We start from the raw sequence: 20,893 nt of genomic DNA, 5'->3' as shown, positions 1-20,893 counted from the left end.
CTGTGTACATGTACATGTTTATTGTCACCTCCCTCATCACAGTATCAGCTCTAGGAGGGCAGGGCCTGAGTGTGTCCCCACAGTGTCCCCAAGTGCCTAGCATAATAGGGCTTTGGCACACAGTAGATGCACAGTAAATCATGAAAATGCCGGGGTTTTTTAGGTCAAAAACTGGCATTTCACATGTTTCGATTTGATATTTGGTGAAGGAGCCATCACTGTCTCAAGGCAGCACTGGTTTGCGGCATGTGACCTGTGGCACTTTGTGTCCCCTCTTGCACTCTTGGTGTCCAAGTCTGAGGCGTGGGCCAGAGGAGCTCAGATTCCTCTTGAGCAGTGTCATGAGCCCAGAGAGGTTGCTGGGGAAACTGACCTTGGCCCAGTCGGAGAAGGACGCTCTGGGGGTCATCCAGCTCGGCAGCAGAGGCGATGGGGCCCCTCTCAGCTGCCCACTCGAGGATCTGGGTCTTGGGGAAGGATGGCAGCTCTGTGGTGTTGACTCCCGGGGGCTCTTGGAAGGTGACCAGGTTGGGATTCTGGGGAGGCATGTGGAGGCTCAGAATGCTGTTCCTGGCCCTGTGTCCCCTCTACCCCACGTAGGAGGTCAGGAAGTAATTTGTGGAGTCAGCCCATTGGCTGAGAGAAAGACGCCAGAGCTGAGAATGCTGTCTAGTGGATCTGCAGTCAGCCCAGAACCCCCGCTAGCAGTCAGATCAGCCCCTTCTCCCTTCCATACCTGGGGGGCCGGATGAACACACCACCTTGTTCATCCACCTGTCCAAACGTCACCCACCCCTCCAGAGCTGTTCTCATTCAACCCACATCTACACCATCATGCAGCTGTCTCTCCCTACACCCCGAGGCTCTGGATCTCCCTACACTTGGAGGGTCCACAGGGGACAACGTCTACCTTGCCCATCATTGCACAGTGCTTGACACATAATAGGCACTGAGAAATATTTGTCTGACTCTGGGCCCTGGGCCCATCACAGGATCCTGACATGCCAGCCTCACCCTGACACCCGGCCTGTGGTGAGTGCTTCCTGCTTATGGGAAGAAAGGGAGAAAGGGAGGAAAGAAGAAAGGGATGGATGAATGAATAGATGAATTAAAGACAGATATCAGTGGTCCCTGCCCTAGGGGATATTACCATTCAGAAACTACACATGCATCAAGCCATTTGAAGCAATAGAAGACAGAATTTTATTTAATAAGAAACAAAGGAGCCAGACAGATCTCCTGGTTGGAAAGGGATGGGGAATCTGGGTGGCTCCAGCATCTCACTGCCTATCCTGCCAGTGCCCCTGAAGAGATGGGGGCCGGGGGTGAGGAGGAAAGCAGACAGGGAAGACTTCCTGGAGGAGTGACTCTGGAAAGCTGAAGGATTCAGAGGAAGCTGTTGGGACCACCGACTGAGCTCCTTCGTGTACAGTCTCCAGAGCCAGGGCCATTGAGCTGAATGAAGCAGCAGCAGCAGAAGGGCAAAAGGACTTCAGGTTGGATTTAAAAATATTTTTGGCTGGGCGCGGTGGCTCAAGCCTGTAATCCCAGCACTTTGGGAGGCCGAGACGGGCGGATCACGAGGTCAGGAGATCGAGACCATCCTGGCTAACACAGTGAAACCCCGTCTCCACTAAAAATACAGAAACTTAGCCAGGCGAGGTGGCAGGCGCCTGTAGTCCCAGCTACTCGGGAGGCTGAGGCAGGAGAATGGCGTAAACCCAGGAGGTGGAGCTTGCAGTGAGCTGAGATCCGGCCACTGCACTCCAGCCTGGGTGACAGAGCGAGACTCCGTCTCAAAAAAAAAAAAAAAAAAAAAAAAAAAAATTTAATTGTTATTTTTTAGAAACGAGGGTCTCACTATGTTTCCCAGGTTGGTCTCTAACTTCTGGCCTCAAGAGACCCTCCTGGCCAGGCACAGTGGCTCATGCCTATAATCTCAGCACTTTGAGAGGCCGAGGTGGGTGGATCCCCTGAGGTCAGGAGTTTGAGACCAGCCTAGCCAACATAGTATGAAACCCTGTCTCTACTAAAAATACAAAAAATTAGCCAGGCGTGGTGGCGGGTGCCTGTAATCCCAGCTATTCGGGAGGCTGAGGCAGGAGAATTGCTTGAACCCAGGAGGCGAAGGTTGCAGTGAGGCGAGATCGGGCCATTGCACTCCAGCCTGGGCAACAAGAGTGAAACTCTGTCTCAAAAAAAAGGAGACCCTCCTGCCTCAGCTTCCCAAAGTGTTGGGATTACAGACATGAGCCAGGTCGCCCGGCCCAAGCTAGATATTGAGGACTGCCAGATGGCAACAGTAGAGAAGACACCCTAGAATGACCCATCTAGAAGAAAGCAGATACCTTCTCTGCAGGAATTCAACAAGGGGGGAAAGTGATGGGCACCTTGCGTGAGGAACCCAGCCCGCGGAATGGGAAAGGGCTGGGACACTGGCTTTACATAGCTGGGTTGGGAAAGGGATCTGATCCTTGAGTCATCCTCTGTAAAATGGGGATACAGCAGGGCTCGACGTCTGTTGGTCGCCTGGCACTGGGTCTGGCACCAAGGCCGCGCCTTGGCCTCTTTGTCCCCTTTGGCCACGGGCCCCAGGGAGCCCGCTCGGGAAGCTGCACGGCCCCAGGAGGAAGGCGGCGTGGCCGAGGCTAGAGCCGGCGGCTGCTGCGACCTTCCGGCTGACGGGCGCGTTTCATTCCTGCGTCACCCTGGGCGGCACGGACTCAGATCAGGAATGGGGAGGATCCATGACAAAGGCCACGCCCCCTCTGGGACCTCGATTCCTCTTCTGGGCGCCGAGGGATGGGCTGCAAGGAGTCAAATCCTCTTGGCCCTGGTGGTTGGATTTGGCCCCCTCCCTCTTAGGACTTTCACATGCTGGCTTGGTCGTGTCTGACTGTCTCTGTGCTGTCCCTGTCACCAGTCTAGAAGCTTCTCCCCTGTCCCCCACGCCCAACTTTGCTCAAGCCTGCCTCCTTCCCCCAGTGGGTATGTTTCTTTTTCTGCCTCTCTCCCCTTTGCTATCTTTGCTCTCCCCCGGGCTCTCCCCTTCCTGCCCTCTGCTTTCTCTCTTGTAAACAACAGCTGCTCACATCTGGGGCCCACCTCCCAGACATTCCACGTGGAGGAGGCAGTGCTGGCAAGCCACCCCACCTCCTCCAGCCCTGACCCCTGGCAGTGGTCCCAGCTCCCTGGCCTCCTGTCTCTGGTGGATGTCTCTAACACTTGCTAAAACTTGAGGCTTTTGGTTGTTTGTTTTTAACTTTTTTCCCAAATCCACAGCTGACCCGAAAACTTGAGTTTTTAAAAAAATATTTTTTTTTCTCCAAAATAGGCCAAATCCATTTAAAGCAACTCTTGAATACTCAACAAAGTGTAAAGAACCAAATAAATGTTTTTCCTAATCCCACTTCCCAGCCATAACCACTGTTAACACATTGTTAGGTTTTCTTTTTTTTTTTTTTTTTTTTTGAGACGGAGTCTCGCTCTGTCGCCCAGGCTGGAGTGCAGTGGCCGGATCTCAGCTCACTGCAAGCTCCGCCTCCCGGGTTTACGCCATTCTCCTGCCTCAGCCTCCCGAGTGGCTGAGACTACAGCTGCCCGCCACCTTGCCCGGCTAGTTTTTTGTATTTTTTAGTAGAGACAGGGTTTCACCATGTTGGCCAGGATGGTCTTGATCTCCTGACCTCGTGATCCGCCCGTCTCGGCCTCCCAAAGTGCTGGGATTACAGGCTTGAGCCACCTCACCCGGCCTCATTGTTAGGTTTTCTCCTGGCTCTTTTCCTCTGTCTTTAAATATTTTCAAATATATGTCACGTACCTTTTTCAAAGACAATGAAAAGATTATCTTATAAAATGCTGAGTTCAGTTGTCCCACTGGACAGAGAGGCAAACTGAGACTATGCAGAGGACCAGAGTTGGCCAGGGCTGCACATCAGCCTGACTCCCACCTCTTGGTCTAGACTCTTTACTGTAGTCCTGCTGCCCTCTGGGTTCTCTCTGGTAAAGATCATTGGATTCACCAGGCAGGACCCTGGTGAATAATGTCAGGATGAAAGGGAGAAGCAGGGCCGGGCCGCTAGGGTGGGAGACCCTGGCCCACAGAGATAGACAGCAGGGACCTCCCATGGCCAGAGCCTCAGCCTGGGGTTGGTGGGAACACACTCACGTAGGCCAAGTGCAGTGGGATTCCCAGGGCCTGGAGCTGCAGGAAAACATTGCTGTTTACACTGAGGACCAGAAGCACCTCTCGGGGCTGGGTGCCATTTTGCTTGGATGCCTGGAGAGTCAGCTCCAGCTGTGACAGGTCCTGGGGAACACAGAGGGGAGACGCACACAGACCAGTTAGATTTGCATAGGTTGTGTCACCCAGATAGGCAGTGATGACTTGGGTGCTTCCACTCCAATCTCCCTGCCTGCTCTGTCCACCCTCGCCTCCCAGTGCCCGGGGTAGTGCCTGGCCCTCTGGCCATCCTTAGGGAATTCACACTAAACAAATGAAGGAGGTAAGCCCAGCAAATCTGAAGAGAGGAAAAAAATTAGGCTGGGCACAGTGGCTCACGCCTGTAATCCCAGCACTTTGGGAGGCTGAGGCGGGTGGATCACCTGAGGCGGGTGGATCTCGAACTCAGGAGTTCGAGACCAGCCTGTCCAACAAGGTGAAACCCCGTTTTACTAAAAATACAAAAAATTAGCCAGGTGTGGTGGTGGACGCCTGTAATTCCAGCTACTTGGGAGGCTGAGGCAGGAGAATCTCTTGAACCCAGGAGGTGGAGGTTGCAGTGAGCCAAGAATGCGCCATTACACTCCAGCCTGGGCAACAAGAGTAAAGCTCTGTCTCAAAAAAAAAAAAAAAAAAAAAGGATGAGCCTGAACTTCATCCATCAAGGATCAAGGTTTATTATTTCTTTTCTTTTTTTTTTTTTTGAGACGGAGTCTCCCTGTCACCAGGCTGGAGTGCAGTGACAGAATCTTGGCTCACTGCAACCTCTGCCTCCTGAGTTCAAGTGATCCTCCTGCCTCAGCTTCCCAAGTAGCTAGGACTACAGGTGCATGCCAACACACCCAGATAATTTTGGTAGTTTTAGTAGAGATGGGGTTTCACCATTTTGGCCAGGCTGGTCTCGATCTCTTGACCTCGTGATCCACCCGCCTCAGCCTCCCAAAGTGCTAGGATTATAGGCATGAGCCACCGCGCCTGGTAAGATTTATTATTTCTACTGAGCACCTATTGTGTACTGGGCCTTAGGGAGTGTCCTGTGTGTGGAGGCAGCGATCCCCCGCCCCGTCATCCCCACCAACTCTCCTGCTGTCCCTGAGTGACAGCTCTGCTTCCAGCCCACATGAGACAGTCACAGTTGCTCTCCCAGTTTGCAGTATTCCTGCTTGTCTTACCATTTTAAAGTACTAAAATCCTGGGGCGTTGTTTTTGGTATAATGCCATTATTTTGATATACGAATGTGAAGTTGAAATCATTTATGTCTTGAGACGTACCCACTGCATTAACATTTTTAATTGTTCAATGGTGTATACATTTAGAATGTTTTTATAACAACAACAACAACAACAACAACAATACCTACCTACCATGTAAATAGGGCCTATTAAATCCCAGGACTGCTCTAAGTGCTTTACACATTAACTCATTTAATCCTTGCAACAAACTTAAGAGGTAAATATCGTTTTTTTTTGTTTGTTTTTTTGTTTGTTTTTTTTGAGACAGAGTCTTACTGTGTTGCCCAGTCTGGAGTGCAGGGGTGCTATCTCGGCTCACTGCAAACTCTGCCTCCCAGGTTCACGCCATTCTCCTGCCTCAGCCTCCCGAGTAGCTGGGACTACAGGCGCCCGCCACCACACCCGGCTACCTTTTTGTATTTTTAGTAGAGAGGGGGTTTCACCGTGTTAGCCAGGTTGGTCTCGATCTCCTGACCTCGTGATCCACTCGCCTCGGCCTCCCAAACTGCTGGGATTACAGGCGTGAGCCACTGTGCCCAGCTTTTTTTTTTTTTTTTTTTTTTTTTAAGAGACAGAGTCGGCCGGGCGCGGTGGCTCAAGCCTGTAATCCCAGCACTTTGGGAGGCCAAGACGGGCGGATCACGAGGTCAGGAGATCAAGACTATCCTGGCTAACACGGTGAAACCCCGTCTCTACTAAAAAATACAAAAAACTAGCCGCGCGAGGTGGCGGGCACCTGTAGTCCCAGCTACTTGGGAGGCTGAGGCGGGAGAATGGCGTAAACCCGGGAGGCGGAGCTTGCAGTGAGCTGAGATCCGGCCACTGCACTCCAGCCTGGGCGACAGAGAGAGACTCTGTCTCAAAAAAAAAAAAAAAAAAAAAAAAGGAGACAGAGTCTCCCTCTGTTGCCCAGGTTGGAGTGCAGTGACACGATCTCGGCCCACTGCAACCTCTGCCTCCTGGGTTCAAGCAATTCTCCTGCCTCAGCCTCCCGAGTAGCTGGATTACAGGCACCTGCTACTACACCGGCTAATTTTTGTATTTTTACTAGAGATGGAGTTTTACCATGTTGGCCAGGCTGGCTTTTATTTATTTTTTCTTTGAGGTGGAGGCTCGCTCTGTCACCCAGGCTGGAGTGCAGTGGCGCAATCTTGGCTCACTGCAACCTCTGCCTCCTGGGTTCAAGTGATTCTCCTGCCTCAGCCTCCCGAGTAGCTGGGACTACAGGCACCAGCTACCATGCCTGGCTAATTTTTGTATTTTTAGTAGAGACAGGGTTTCACCATGTTGGTCAGGCTGGTCTCGAACTCTGACCTTGTGACCCACCTGCCTCAGCCTCCCAAAGTGCTGGGATTATAGGCATGAACCACCCCGCCCGACTTTTTTTTTTTTTTTTTTGAGACAGGGTCTTGCTCTGTCACCCAGGATGGAATGCAGTGGCACAATCTCGGCTCACTACAACCTGAGGTTCAAGCAATTCTCCTGCCTCAGCCTCCTGAGTAGGTAGGACTACAGGTGTGTGCCACCACACCAGATTAATTTCTTTTTTTTTTTTTTTTTGAGACGGAGTCTTGCTTTGTTGCCCAGGCTGGAGTGCAGTGGTGCAATCTTGGCTCACCGCAAGCTCTGCCTTCTGGGTTCATGCCATTCTCCTGCCTCAGCCTCCTGAGTAGCTGGGACTACAGGCATGCACCACCACGCCTGGCTAATTTTTTTTTTTTTTTTTTGTATTTTTAGTAGAGACGGGGTTTCACCGTGTTAGCCAGGATGGTCTCGATCTCCTGACCTCATGATCTGCCCGCCTCAGCCTCCCAAAGTGCCGGGATTACAGGCATGAGCCAATGTGCCCGGCTGATTTTTTTTTTTATTTTTTTTAGTAGAGACAGGGTTTCACTATGTTGGCCAGGCTGGCTTTTCTTTGTTTTTTGAGACAGGGTCTTGCTCTGCTGTCCAGGCTGAAGTGCAGTAGTGCAGTCATGGCTCACTGCAGCCTCAACCTCCTAGGCTCAAGCAATTCTCCCACCTCGGCTTCCCAAAGTACCGGAATTACAGGCATGAGCTACCATTGTTTTTTTTTTTTTTTTTTTTTTTTTGAGACAGAGTCTTGCTCTGTTGCCCAGGCTGGAGTGCAATGGCACAACTTTGGCTCACTGCAACCTCTGCCTCCTGGGTCAAGCAATTCTCCTGCCTCAGTGTCCTGAGTAGCTGGGACTACAGGTGAGTGCCACCATGGCTGGCTAATTTTTGTATTTTTAGTAGAGATGGGGTTTCAGCATGTTCGCTAGACTGGTCTTAAATTCTTGACCTCAAATGATCTGCCCACCTCGGCTTCCCAAAGTGCTGGAATTACAGGCATGAGCCACTGCGCCCGGCCACCATTATTTTCACTTACAGATGAGGGAACCAAAGCCCTGAGAGGTGAAGTCATTTGCCTTTGATGACACAGGAAGTCAGCCAGGGGCAGGAAGTGGGGCGGAGACAGGCCTGTGCTCTCACGTTTTTCTTTTCTTTTCTTTTCTTTTTTTTTTGAGATGGAGTTTCACTCTTCCTGCCCAGGCTGGAGTGCAATGGTGCGATCCCAGCTCACTGCAACCTCCACCTCCTGGGTTCAAGTGATTCTCTTGCCTCAGCCTCCCAAGGAGCTGGGACTACAGGTGCATGCCACCACGCCCAGCTAATTTTTGTATTTTTAGTAAAGATGGGGTTTCGCCATGTTGGCCAGGATGGGCTCAAACTCCTGACCTCAGGTGATCCGCCCACCTTGGCCTCCCAAAGTGCTAGGATTATAGGCATGAGCCACCGCACCCAACCACTCTCACATTTTTCTACACATTTTTGTGTAGCACATCCTTCCCTAGCACATTTTTCTACACCTTATTCCCAAGAAGTAAAAGAACACAGCGATCCACAAGGCAGTGTCTATTGAAAGAATGACCTCAAAGGCTTTCTGAACTAGTGGTACTAGACAGTGGTGGCTCACGCCTGTAATCCCAGCACTTTGGGAGGCTGAGGTGGGCGGATCACCTGAGATTGGGAGTTCAAGACCAGCCTGACCAACATGGAGAAACCCCGTCTCTACTAAAAATACTAAATTAGCCGGGTGTGGTGGCACACGCCTGTAATCCCAGCTACTCGGGAGGCTGAGGTAGGAGAATCGCTTGAACCCCAGGAGGTGCAGGTTGCAAAAAAAAACTCCAGAACAAGAGTGAAACTCCGCCTAAGCCTCAGAAGCTCTTGTGAGTACAAGGACAAAGACAAATGTAGTTTGCTGAAACACAGACTCCCAGTGCTCTCATACAAAAGCTGCCAGTCTAAAAGATGATTCAAAAGCTCTCTTCAAAGTTATGAAAAAGGGGAAGGATATTTCAAGATGAAGACACCAGTGGAAAGTTTTGAGATTTAACTTCTAATCATCTTGTCATTTCCCCAACGGACATCACAAAGCCAGAGACAGTGTTTCAGTCACTGGAAAAATCTGCCCAGAAATATTTCTGTTATTCAATAATGATACCATCATTACTCTTTGCTTTTAAGTTTCCTCTTTAAAACACAAAAAGAACAAATAATAGTCTTTCATTTTCAATGTGTCACAAATATTTTGTTTCTTTTTTTAAGGCTCGTCTGCAGTAGAAAGTAGAAACCCCGTCTCTACTAAAAATACAAGTGAAGCAGTGAGAGTGGAGAAGGAACAAAGCAATTTGTAATTGGTTATGATCAATTACTTGTAAACACTCACAAAAATTTTTTTTCATTTTAGTTGCCATTTAGTTTTTTTTTATTTATTATTATTTTTTGAGATGGAGTCTTGCTCTGTTGCCATGCTGGAGTGCAATGGCACAATCTCAGCTCACTGCACCCTCCACCTCCTGGGGTTCAGTGATTCTCCTGCCTCAGCCACGGGAGGAGCTGGGACTACAGGCGTGCACCACCATGCCCAGCTAATTTTTGTATTTTTTTTTTTTTTTTGAGATGGAGTCTTGCTCTGTCGCCCAGGCTAAAGTGCAGCGATCTCCGCTTACCGCAACCTCCACCTCCTGGGTTCAAGCGATTCTCCTGCCTCAGACTCCTGAGTAACTGGGATTACGGGCGCTCGCCACTGCACCCGGCTAGTTTTTGTATTTTTAGTAGAGACGGGGTTTCTTCATCTTGGCCAGGCTGGTCTCAAACTCCTGACCTCATGATCCATGCGCCTCGGTCTCCCAAAGTGCTGGGATTACAGGCATGTGCCACCGTGCCCAGCCTAATTTTTGTATTTTTAGTGGAGAAGGGGTTTCACCCTTTTGGCCAGGATGGTCTTAATCTCTTGACCTGTGATCTGCCTGCCTCAGCCTCCCAAAGTGCTGGGATTATAGGCATGAGCCACTGCGCCCACTTAGGTTAGTTATTTTTAAATAATTATTTTATGCTAATTTATGGAATAAGATATGTTTCAAATTTATGTTTGTATAAGTTCATGTTTTGATTAATGTTTTCTAGTGGATTTATAACTTTTGGTTTTCCAAATATATTGTTTCATCAGCTTTGAATATATATATCTTATACATATTATATATATAATTCTTTTTCTTTTCTTTTAAGACAGGGTCTCCCTCTGTTGCCCAGGCTGGAGTGCAGTGGCATGATTGCTCACTGCAACTTCTGCCTCTCAGGATCAAGTGATCCTCCTGCTGTAGCCTCCTAAATAGCTGGGACTACAGGCATACACCAGTACGCCTGGCTAATTTTTGTATTTTTTGTAGAGATGGGGTTTCACTATGTTGCCCAGGCTGGTGTTGAACTCCTGGACTCAAACGATCCACCCACCTCGGCCTCCCAAAGTGCTGGGATTACAGGTGTGAGCCACCATGCCTGACAGTTTTTTAAAATATTATGCTTTCTTGGCCAGGCACAGTGGCTCATGCCTGTAATCCCAGCACGCTGGGAGGCGGAGGCGGGTAGATCACGAGGTCAGGAGATGGAGACCATCCTGGCTAACACAGTGAAACCTTGTTTCTACTAAAAAAATACAAAAAAAAAAAAAATTAGCCGTGTGTGGTGATGGGTGCCTGTAGTCCCAGCTACTCAGGAGGCAGAGGCAGGAGAATGGTGTGAACCAGGGAGGCAGAGCTTGCAGTGAGCCGAGATGGCGCCATTGCACTCCAGCCTGGGCAACCGAGTGAGACTCCATCTCAACAAAAAAAAGCAAAAAATTATGCTTTCTAAAGACTGAAAAGTTGAATACTGGATTTAATACTGTATTTTAATAAAATATGAAATACATATCTACATGTCCGAAATGACATTTTGTTCCAGGATTGTGATCACACACACAGACATACACACACACACACACACAAAAGATAGAAAAGAAAAGAAAAAAGAAGCAAAGCTAGGCTTGGTGGCTCATGCAAGTAATGCCAGTATTTTGAGAGGCAGGAGGATCGCTTGATGCCATGAGTGTGAGACCAGCCTGGGCCACGTAGTGACACCCTGTCTTCAGAAAAAATAAAAATAAAGAAGCAGGATTGTGATCATTCCTGGAAATTCATGGGAGCAATGTGATACCCATCCGTGTGGTGTCGGGAAAGGCACTGGCACAACTGAGCTGCCAGCATTGCTGAGAATGAACCCGCCCCAGCCTCTTTACCCCGATGGGATGCATACTTGAACAATCGAATATGGTTTGGACACCTCTGTGTGTATACCAAAACCGCTCAACTGTACACTTTACATGGGTGAATTTTATCTTAATAAAGCTATTTAAAAAACAGCAGAATATCTTGAATTGCTGATACTGAATTCCTGCAAAATAATTTCTCATGGGTGCCCAGCCTGTGCTGTGGATGGGCGTGAGCTATGAGGGAAGCAGGCACCAATATTCTCCCATTTTGCAGATACAGCATAGAAGCTGCTGGGGGCTGGGCACGGTGTCTCACACCTGTAATCCCAGCACTTTGGGAGGCTGAGGCAGGTGGATCACTTGAGGTCAGGAGTTCGAGACCAGCCTGGCCAACATGGTGAAATCCAGTCTCTACTAAAAATACAAAAATTAGCCGGGTGTGGTGACGGGCACCTGCAGTCCCAGCTACTTGGGAGGCTGAGGCAGGAGAATCACTCGAACCCAGAAGGCGGAGGTTGTTGTGAACCAAGATTGTGTGACTGCACTCCAGCCTGGGTGACAGAGCAAGACTCTGTGCCACTCCCCCACCCCCACAAAAAAAAAGAAGAAGCTGCTGCTGGGGAGTGACTGAGTCAGGAGCCCAGCGCACGTCATCCTGGTGCCAGAATGGGGCCTGCATTCCCTGGACCATGTCCTCTCTCTCCACTGCACCTCTCTGCCAGATTGCCCTACGGTCCATTGCTGTGCGGCCCCACCTGCTTGTCCCCACCTGGAGGAAAGAACTGCAATGCTCACATGATGAAGAGATGGGCCCCCAGCAGGAGACAGCACAGCCTGTGGTGGATGAGGACATCCATCCACCATCCCATGGTGACACCCACAGGCCAAGCGTGCTGCAGGAGTCAGGGTGCAGTCTGATGGCCAAGCCCTGAGTGGGGAGGAAGGAGCCCCGTGGCCATCCAGTCCTGCTGCTGCTCCGCCACTGTCCCTGTTCCTCTATGCCTCAGTTTTCCTCATCTGTGAAATGGGGGTAGGACAGGGATGGGAACCAATACCAGGTGGGGCTATGGATAAAGGAAATGAAAAAAAGGGAAGTGCACACACAGCCTGGTCATGCTGCGTGTGAGGGTGACGGGGAGGCCGAAACTTCGGGATGTTTGTCGGGACACTCAGCTCTCATCCCAGAGCTCACGAACCAAAGCTACCACTCAGTTGTCACTGAGTCCTTCCCTGCAGGCTTGAGGGCAGGTAGGAGGTGGGGGCCTTGAGTCACATGGCAAGTGAGTATGGGGAAACTCAGGGGGGCTGGAAAGCTGGGTGCTCAGGTTCTCTGAGCTGCAGGGCCAAGCTGAAAGCCAGCTGGTTACCAGAAAAACCCAGTCAGGGTTTCTACAGCAAACATTTCCCTCCCCACGGCCCTGACTCACTGCCATGGCCACTCACACGCACACCGACTTCCCCCTTCTCTCCCGGCCGGGGGCCCCAGAGGCAAAGAACGATGGCGCCAGCCTTGCCCCCAACCCCAAGCTCCTAGCCTTCCTCATGGGACCCTGGGAATTCCGCAGTCTGGCCAGCCCCTCACCCCCAGCCCAGCCAGCCTGCACCTACCCGGTCCCCTCCCTGAGCGGGTGGGCGGGAGACCTTGTTTCTATTTTTGTGCCAATGTCCCACAGATGCCATTGTTGCCTAGCAGTTGGTGGCGGGAAGGGGGGATTTCGATGAGGAGGCCCTGAGTGCTAGTAGCCACTTATAGAAAGTCGCTTCCAGCAATTCTTCTAGGAGTGGAGCCTCAGGGCTGCCTGCAGCCCCCACCCTCCCAGGGCCAGACCAGAGGCGGTCAGATTGGAGCCAGCCATCCCTCTGTCCACCTCAGAAAACTCAGATGATCCTACAGGCAGGGTGGCAGGGGAAGGGATCAAAGCCAGACAGACCTGAATTCAGATGGGAGTTCCGTCATTAGCCTATGACCTTGGACAGTCACCATGCCTCTCTAGGCCTCAGTTTCCTGATTTGGAAAATGGTATTCCCGCTTCATAGACTTAGGAGGTTTCAGTGCGATTCTGCCTGCAAAGTAGGTTGTCCAGTACCCAGCTAAACATGTGGGAGTAGTTTGGCTTTTTTTTTTTTTTTTTTTTTTTTGGAGACAGAGTCTTGCTCTGTCAGCCAAGCTGGAGTGCAGTGGCACGATCTCGGCTCACTGCAACCTCCGCCTCCTGGGTTCAAGTAATTCTCCTGGTTTAGCCTCCTGAGTAGCTGGGACTACAGGCACCCGCCACCATGCCCGGCTAATTTTTGTATTTTTAGTAGAGACGGCCAGGCTGGTCTCGAACTCCCGACCTCAAATGTTCCACCCATCTCGGCCTCCCAAAGTGCTGAGATTACAGGCGTACGTCACCACGCCTGGCCTGGTTGGCTTTTTAATCCCACTGATTCTCCCCTTGCACAGTCATCCATGGAGAGCCATCCATGGTTTAGGGGCTGGGAAGCATGGGTCCAGTTAGAGGTGGGCTGCAGCTAGTGAGAACTACAAATCTCTCAGCCATGCCTCGCTATGGCATCCTATCTCTGAGCCTCAGCCTCCCCATCTGTGCAGGGAGGAGTTGAGCTCAGTGATGTTCTAGAATTGTGTGGCCCCTAGATCCCAGGCTGCCTCCTGGGGGTCCCAGCATTTTACATCTAGGAGTCCTGGTCTCCAGCCAGATGGCCACAGAATGGGTTTTCAGAATCCCCTGGAGAAATATGCTTCTTCCTCAGCTGAGGGGGCCCCTGGTACCTCCAGTCCTTCTGGTGGTCAGCCCACGTATCCTCACCTCTCCAACTCATTTGCCTGTCTGAGAGGCCGGCACTGGGCCCAGCCTGGGGCTTCTGTGTTCTCAAAGCAGGACAGAAAAAGCATAACTCTGTCCTCAGGAGCTTGGCAGAGAATAAACCAACACGTCCAAACCACCAGACATAAACAGCAAGGGACACCATCAGCCCCCTTGGGAATAGCTAATCACCAAATGCTTATAAGAATGTACAGTTTTCTGGCCGGGCGCGGTGGCTCAAGCCTGTAATCCCAGCACTTTGGGAGGCCGAGACGGGTGGATCACGAGGTCAGGAGATGGAGACCATCCTGGCTAACACGGTGAAACCCCGTCTCTACTAAAAAATACAAAAAACTAGCCAGGCAAGGTGGCGGGCGCCTGTAGTCCCAGCTACTCGGGAGGCTGAGGCAGGAGAATGGCGTGAACCCGGGAGGTGAAGCTTGCAGTGAGCCGAGATCTGGCCACTGCACTCCAGCCTGGGTGACAGAGCAAGACTCTGTCTCAAAAAAAAAAAAAAAAAAAAAAAAGTGTACAGTTTTCCTTCCTTTCTTTCATCTTCTCTCCCTTCCCCCCTCCTTTCTCTTATCCATCCATCTTCTCATCCATCCACCCATCCATCCATCCATCCATCCATCCATCCATCCACCCACCCACCCACCCACCCATCCATCCATCCTCCCATCCATCCATCCATCCTCCCATCCATCCATCCATCCATCCATCCATCCATCCATCCATCCTCCCATCCATCCCTCCATCCATCCATCCATCCATCCATCCTCCCATCCATCCATCCATCCATCCTCTTATGCATCCATCCATCCATCCATCCATCCTCTCACTCATCCATCCATCCATCCTCCCATCCATCCATCCATCCATCCTCTTATGCATCCATCCATCCATCCATCCTCTCACTCATCCATCCATCCTCTCATCCATCCATCCATCCATCCTCTCATTCATCCATCTATCTATCCATCCATCCTCTCATCCATCCATCCATCCATCCATCCATCCATCCATCCATCCATCCATCCATCCATCCATCCATCCATCCATCCATCCATCCATCCATCCATCCATCCCATCCATCCATCCATCCATCCATCCATCCATCCATCCATCCATCCATCCATCCATCCATCCAACAGATATTGATTCTTGGGCTGACTCCAAGCTTAACACCAAGGATGCAGCAGTAAGAGGGCAGGCACAATCCCTGCTCAGCCCATCTGATCCCCTCAACCCGCAATCCTGCCCCTTCAGCAAGCCTGCCTCTAATATTTGCAAGGCCTGAGACAAGAATACAAATGGCAGCCTCTGGTCCCAGTCCTTTCTCCTTTTCATCACTGTGGTTCTGACAGCCCAGCAAGGGTGTTCATGTGTCCACATGTGGACATCTCAGCCCAGATACCCAAACTCCACCATGCCTGCCTCCCCAAGTAGCCAACTCAACCATCCTTCAGGTCTGGGGGAGCTCACGTAGCCATGCAGTGCTCCTCTGGAGGATGGAACAGGAAAGATCCCTGCAGCCCTGAGAGAAGGCTCAAAGCCATTTGGGATTCTGGGGTCCTGGGTACCCAGAGCATCATCTAGAAGGGAGGGGTACAGGTTTCAGAGGGGTACATCCCTTTGGCCCCACAGATTCCCCACCCTGGGAGAGGGCTGCCATTGGCAGAGGGCCAGAGGGAAACTGCTTCCCCCGAGCCCAGGCAGGGGTCCCCTTTGCCCAAGTCTGAGGGCTGTGCTACCTTCCATGGCCTCCCACAGCCTCCCAGGACAGTCTGGGGGAGCTAAGGTCCCTCCCGGCTCTCTCTCTGCCTGAGTGGCCTTGCCTGCCCCTCTGGTCAACAGTGAGTCAGTGCTGGGCCCTGCAGGCTCTGTCTGTTCAGGGGTGGGTGGGGTCTCAGCTGCCCCAAGTTTGCCCAGGAGCCGGTGAATCAGTGCTGACCCAGCTCTGCCCTGGCCTGGCTGCCTGTGCGTTTGTTAGGAGGACAGCAGATCGGCCCAGACAGCCTGACGGGAATTGCTGAGACACCAGGCTGGTTTCCTGTCTCCGAGGGTCAGGATGTGACCCTGGGCCCCCTCCCGGAATCCAGGCTCCGGCCTGCCCTTCAGGGACCCAGCGAGATCCAGCCCCTGCCCAGCCGGGCTGTCTGCAGACCTGACCGGCACACGCACTGAGCGGCACTTCCCCAAGGCTCTCGGCTGCCACCGCCCATCTACCACCCACCCACAGGAAATCTGAGGATTCTGAGGGATGGACGGGAAAGCCACTTCTCTGTGCCAGGGATCGAAGAAGCCGGCCATAGGTCAGGAGGGATTGCGCTGGCTGCTAAGAGCCACCACCCCCACTACCACGGCCAGCCCCATGCCTCTAGGCCTTTGCTATGCACTGGCTTCTGCCTGGAATGCCCTCTACCCTGCTATTGGGCTAGATACCAGCGGCCTTTTCCCTAATGCCCCTCCCTCCTCTACCTTCAGTGCTCGTCACCCCATCACCCGTGGCCCCCTGAAGCTCCACTTGCTGATCCCACCACTCAGTACCAGAGCTGCTGATGCCACCTGTGCCTCCCTGGCTCTACCTTCTCTCTGCATCATCCACACAGGCTGGGCACAGAGTGGGCACCTGGTGAGGGCTGCGCAAGGGGGGACTGTGAGCTCTAGACCCCACTCTTAGGGGATGCCTGGGGAGGAAGGTGCCTCCCAGGGAAACCACAGGTTCCTTAGTGGTCACAGCAGTAGGGGCTGGCGGGATCATGGGCACAACCCTCAGGGCAGGGAGACAAGAAGCACCAGGAGGAGGAAGGCCCAGCTCTGTGAGACTGGACCTCAGCTTGCCCTGCTGAAAATGAATTCACAGCCCTGCCCCACTGATCTTTTTTTTTTTTTTTTTTTTTTTTTGAGACAGGGTCTCGCTCTGTCACTCAGGCTGGAGTGCAGTGGCGCGAACTCGGCTCACTGCAAGCTCCGCCTCCCAGATTCAAGTGATTCTCTTGCCTCAGCCTTCCTAGTAGCTGGGATTACAGGCACCTGCCACCACACCTGGCTAATTTTTGTATTTTTCGTAGAGATGGGGTTTCACCATGTTGGCCAGGCTAGTCTCAGACTCCTAACCTCAAGTGATCTGCCTGCCTCAGCCTCCCAAAGTGCTGGGATGGGATTACAGGCATGAGCCACCATGCCTGGCCTGCCCCATTGATCTTGTAGCAATAACCATTGAGGTTCAAATTATTCAACTGATGCAAAGACGTTCTGTAAACGGTAACAGCCCTGGCAAAATGAGGATGTTTGCAGGTGAGAAATGGAGCCCAGAGAGAAATAATAATAACAATAACCGTAGCCACCATACGTTGAGCAGTCGCTCTGGGCAGGTCCGGCGCTTGGTGTTTTGCTTGCACCATCCCGCCGGATTCTTACAACACCCCTGGGAGGTAGGTGCTGTTAATGAATGGTTCCAGGTTTCCCATGGGAAAATCAAAGCTTAGAGGTGGCCCAAGGTAATGTGGCTCTCAGAGGTGGAGTCGCAGTTCAATTGGAGGGCTGTCTGGCTCCAGAACCTGTGTTCTCAATCCCTGCATCAACGTCACACAGCAGTGCACACATTTGTGCACGCATGCATGCATTCAGTCACACATTATTTGGGGCTGGACGCAGTGGCTCATGCCTGTAATCCCTGCACTCTGGGAGGCCGATGCGGGCGGATCATTTGAGGTCAGGAGTTCAAAACTAGCCTCTCCAACATGGTGAAACCCCGTCTCTACTAAAAATACAAAAATTAGCTGGGTGTGGTGGCGGACGCCTGTAATCCCAGCTACTTGGGAGTCTGAGGCAAAAACAAACAAACAAAAACAACAAAAAACCAACAAACAAAAAGAGTGATTTGGTGTAAGCCAGGTCCCTGGACCAGATTCTGCTACTCTGTGTTCTCAGGCGAGCTCCTGAGTCCAAGAAAGGTGTATCTACCAGCAAGTGGGGAGAAGGACCACCCTCGGCACACCAGATGCTATGCGAGGTGCTGGCCAGGGACAGATCCAGGACTGAACCCTGGGTTTCCTGGACCCCAGATGTCTCTACCACTTCCTCAAATGAACATCCCTCAAAGCCCTGAAGCTTGTAGCCTGGCTCCTTGAATTAAAAGGTGGAAGCTCACTGGAGCGAGTTCCCTAGAAGACGCAGAGGCTGACGGGAAGATTTTGTTGTCATGAACTGAGGGATTCTTGGAATATGGCATGAGTCACAGTGGCCCCCTGCCGTGCCCCTAAAATCCCTCCAAGAACTGTCATTGCTCACAGGATAAAGATAAACTTCTTAATATGGCGACAAGCCTTTGCCATCTCCCCTGTCCTGCTGGGGAACCTCTAGCTCCTGCCACCTGATGACCCCAGACAGAGCCTGCTCCCTCTGACTCTGCATTCACTCTATTCTGTACTCTTCCACACCACCTCCTTCCTTGGTGAGCTCCTGGACATCCATGACGTTGCTTCTTCCAGGCCCAAGTCTCCTTAGCTTCTAAGATCAGATGAGATCAGGTGTGTTCAGGATGGTGTGGCCATAACAAGCCCTGCCTAATCCTGTAGCAGCTGGGGTACCCTGGCCCCATGCCCCCTGAGAACGCACCAGTCCCCTGGATCTTGGCTGGCTATCTACAAACCTGTCTACACGCCTGTCTCCCATAGACCTGGACACCTGCCTAGGGGCCCTCCTCTCACCCTGGCCCCGTATTGAACAATTCGGTTGGGGGATCCCAGTCACCCAGAGGAGGCACAGGGACCTGAACGTTAAAACAAACAACGTGAACTAACAGAGGCAGTCCTATTTTGAATATCATTACCAAATTTGAAAAAAAATGACAATGCCTATGAAAACCACACAAAGTGTGTTTGGCACTATCTATGATTTGGAAATTATCAAAGCCCACAGTCCTCGTGGAGGGCAGGGCGGTGGGGAGCAGGGTCCCCCGATATTGGTGGTCTGAGCACTTTCTTATCACTGCACAAATGCAGGGCAACTTAACAGTTTTGGGGGCAGACTGGCCATAAGTTTACCCGGAGCTGACACAGCGAAGTTGTTATCAGGACCTAAGGCCACACCAACCAGGTGTAACCTCCAGTCCAACCAGGCCAGAAGCCACGTGAATACTGAGATCCACCTGGGGAACCAAGTGGCAGGCTGGCTCTGGCATCCCCAGGGATCTAGTGTGAACTCTGGCCCTGGGCATGTCACTCCACTGCTCTCAGCCAGCCTCAGTTTCCTTCTCCAAGAAGCGGGGATAATAACAGACCCTGGCAGATGAGCCTCGGGAGGCTTAATACATGTGAGATGCTTAATTCCTGGCGTAGAGTTGGCCCTAGCACCGTCTCTAGCACATAGTGCTTAACAAACATGTTATTATTATTAAGGACAAACATATCAGACAAACTGATGGTGGGCTGGGGGGGGGGTCTCCTGGGGAGAATCGTCTCCAGGCCGCAGCAGCCTTTGGATCTCTGAGGGTCACAGATGTTCAATAGGGGACATTCCAGGGAGAAAGATCTGGGCTCAACTGAGAAGCACTTTTCTTTTTCTTTTCTTTTTTTTTTTTTTGAGACAAGGTCTCACTCTGTCACCCAGGCTTGAGTGCGGTGGTGCAATGTCGGCTCACTGCAACCTCCGCCTCCTGGGTTCAAGTGATTCTCCTGCCTCAGCCTCCCGAGTAGCTGGGATTGCAGGCACACACCACCACGCCCAGCTAATTTTTGTATTTTTAGTAGAGACGGGGTTTCACCATGTTGGCCAGGTTGGTCTCGATCTCCTGACGTCGCGTGATCCACCTGCCTCGGCCTCCCAAAGTGCTGGGATTACAGGCGTGAGCCACCACGGCTGGCCCAAGAAGCACTTTTCAAAGTCTGAGCTCCCTAGAGAGAAGCTGCGTGCGTCCTCTAAGATTCCGTGAGGTCTCCACCATCGGAGGTGCATAAACGAGACTCGCTTGATGCCCCCACCCATCTGGCTCTTCTCTACTCAGCTCTTCCCACCTGAGTCTTGTGGTGGCACCCACAAGATTGCCCTGATCCAGACCCTGCCCCTAGAAATGGCACCTCTTATGGGCCCTTTGAGATGCCCACATCACTCTTTTGGCAGGGGGCCTAATGAGGACTCAGCCACTGCCCCAGGGACGCCACAAGGAAGGCACCCCTCACCCCTTCTGCCTTGGAGCTTCCTCTGAGCCCGCACCCGACCCTGCCATGGGACACTCACCCTTGGGAACTCCAGGAAGAGAACATGGACTTCAAGGATGGCATTGGGCGCCTGAGCCACGCAGCCCTTCGAGACCTGGCTAGTGGTATATGTCACCTTGCCCCTCTCGGGGTCCACAGGCTGAAGGTCACAATGGACTGTTTCTGCAAGACCTGTTGGAGAAATCCAGAAAGAGGCTAGGTGAGAATAAGGTGATGGCAATGACTCCTACTTTCCAAACTTCTCCTAGGGACTTGACATGAGCTAAGGGCTTTCCTGCACCATCACAGCCACCTTACGAGGTGGATATCATTATATTTATTCCATGGATTGAAAAACCAAGGCTTGGAGAGTAACACTGCCCAAGGTCAGTGTTACTACGTAAAAGATTGATGAATAAAAGGACACCCAGCTAAATTCAAATTTCAGATAAACAATGAGTAAATTTTTTGAAGTATTAGTATATTGCAAATATTGCACAGAACATACTTATACTAAATTTTCATTGTTTATCTGAAATTCAGATTTCACTGGGCCTCATATATATGTGTATATATACACACACACATATATATATAGATATACATATATAGATATATACATATACACAGATATATATACACATAGATATACATATATACATATATAGATATATACATATATACAGATATATATGCACATAGATATACATATATACATATATAGATATAAATATATACAGATATATGCATATATAGATATACATATATACATATACAGATATATATACACATATACAGATATACATATATACATATACAGATATACATA

The 20,893-nt window shown here is 51.1% G+C and overlaps 1 protein-coding gene across 1 annotated transcript in view; it reads right to left on the bottom strand.

Annotated features, from left to right (window-relative positions):
• ENG (endoglin) overlaps positions 1-20,893 on the bottom strand; it is a 43,733-nt gene that overhangs the window by 11,823 nt on the left and 11,017 nt on the right. The window contains exons 2-4 of the mRNA XM_050759881.1: positions 20,105-20,256; positions 4,169-4,309; positions 374-536 (exon numbers count right to left, since the gene is read on the bottom strand). Of these exons, the coding sequence (XP_050615838.1) occupies positions 374-536; positions 4,169-4,309; positions 20,105-20,256 (456 nt within the window). The remainder of the gene's footprint in view (positions 1-373; positions 537-4,168; positions 4,310-20,104; positions 20,257-20,893) is intronic.

This window comes from Macaca thibetana, chromosome 15 (genome assembly GCF_024542745.1).
Source record: "Macaca thibetana thibetana isolate TM-01 chromosome 15, ASM2454274v1, whole genome shotgun sequence".
NCBI lineage: Eukaryota > Metazoa > Chordata > Mammalia > Primates > Cercopithecidae > Macaca > Macaca thibetana.
The sequence above is the reverse complement of the archived record's forward strand: the minus strand, read 5'-3'. Positions and strand labels throughout refer to the sequence as shown.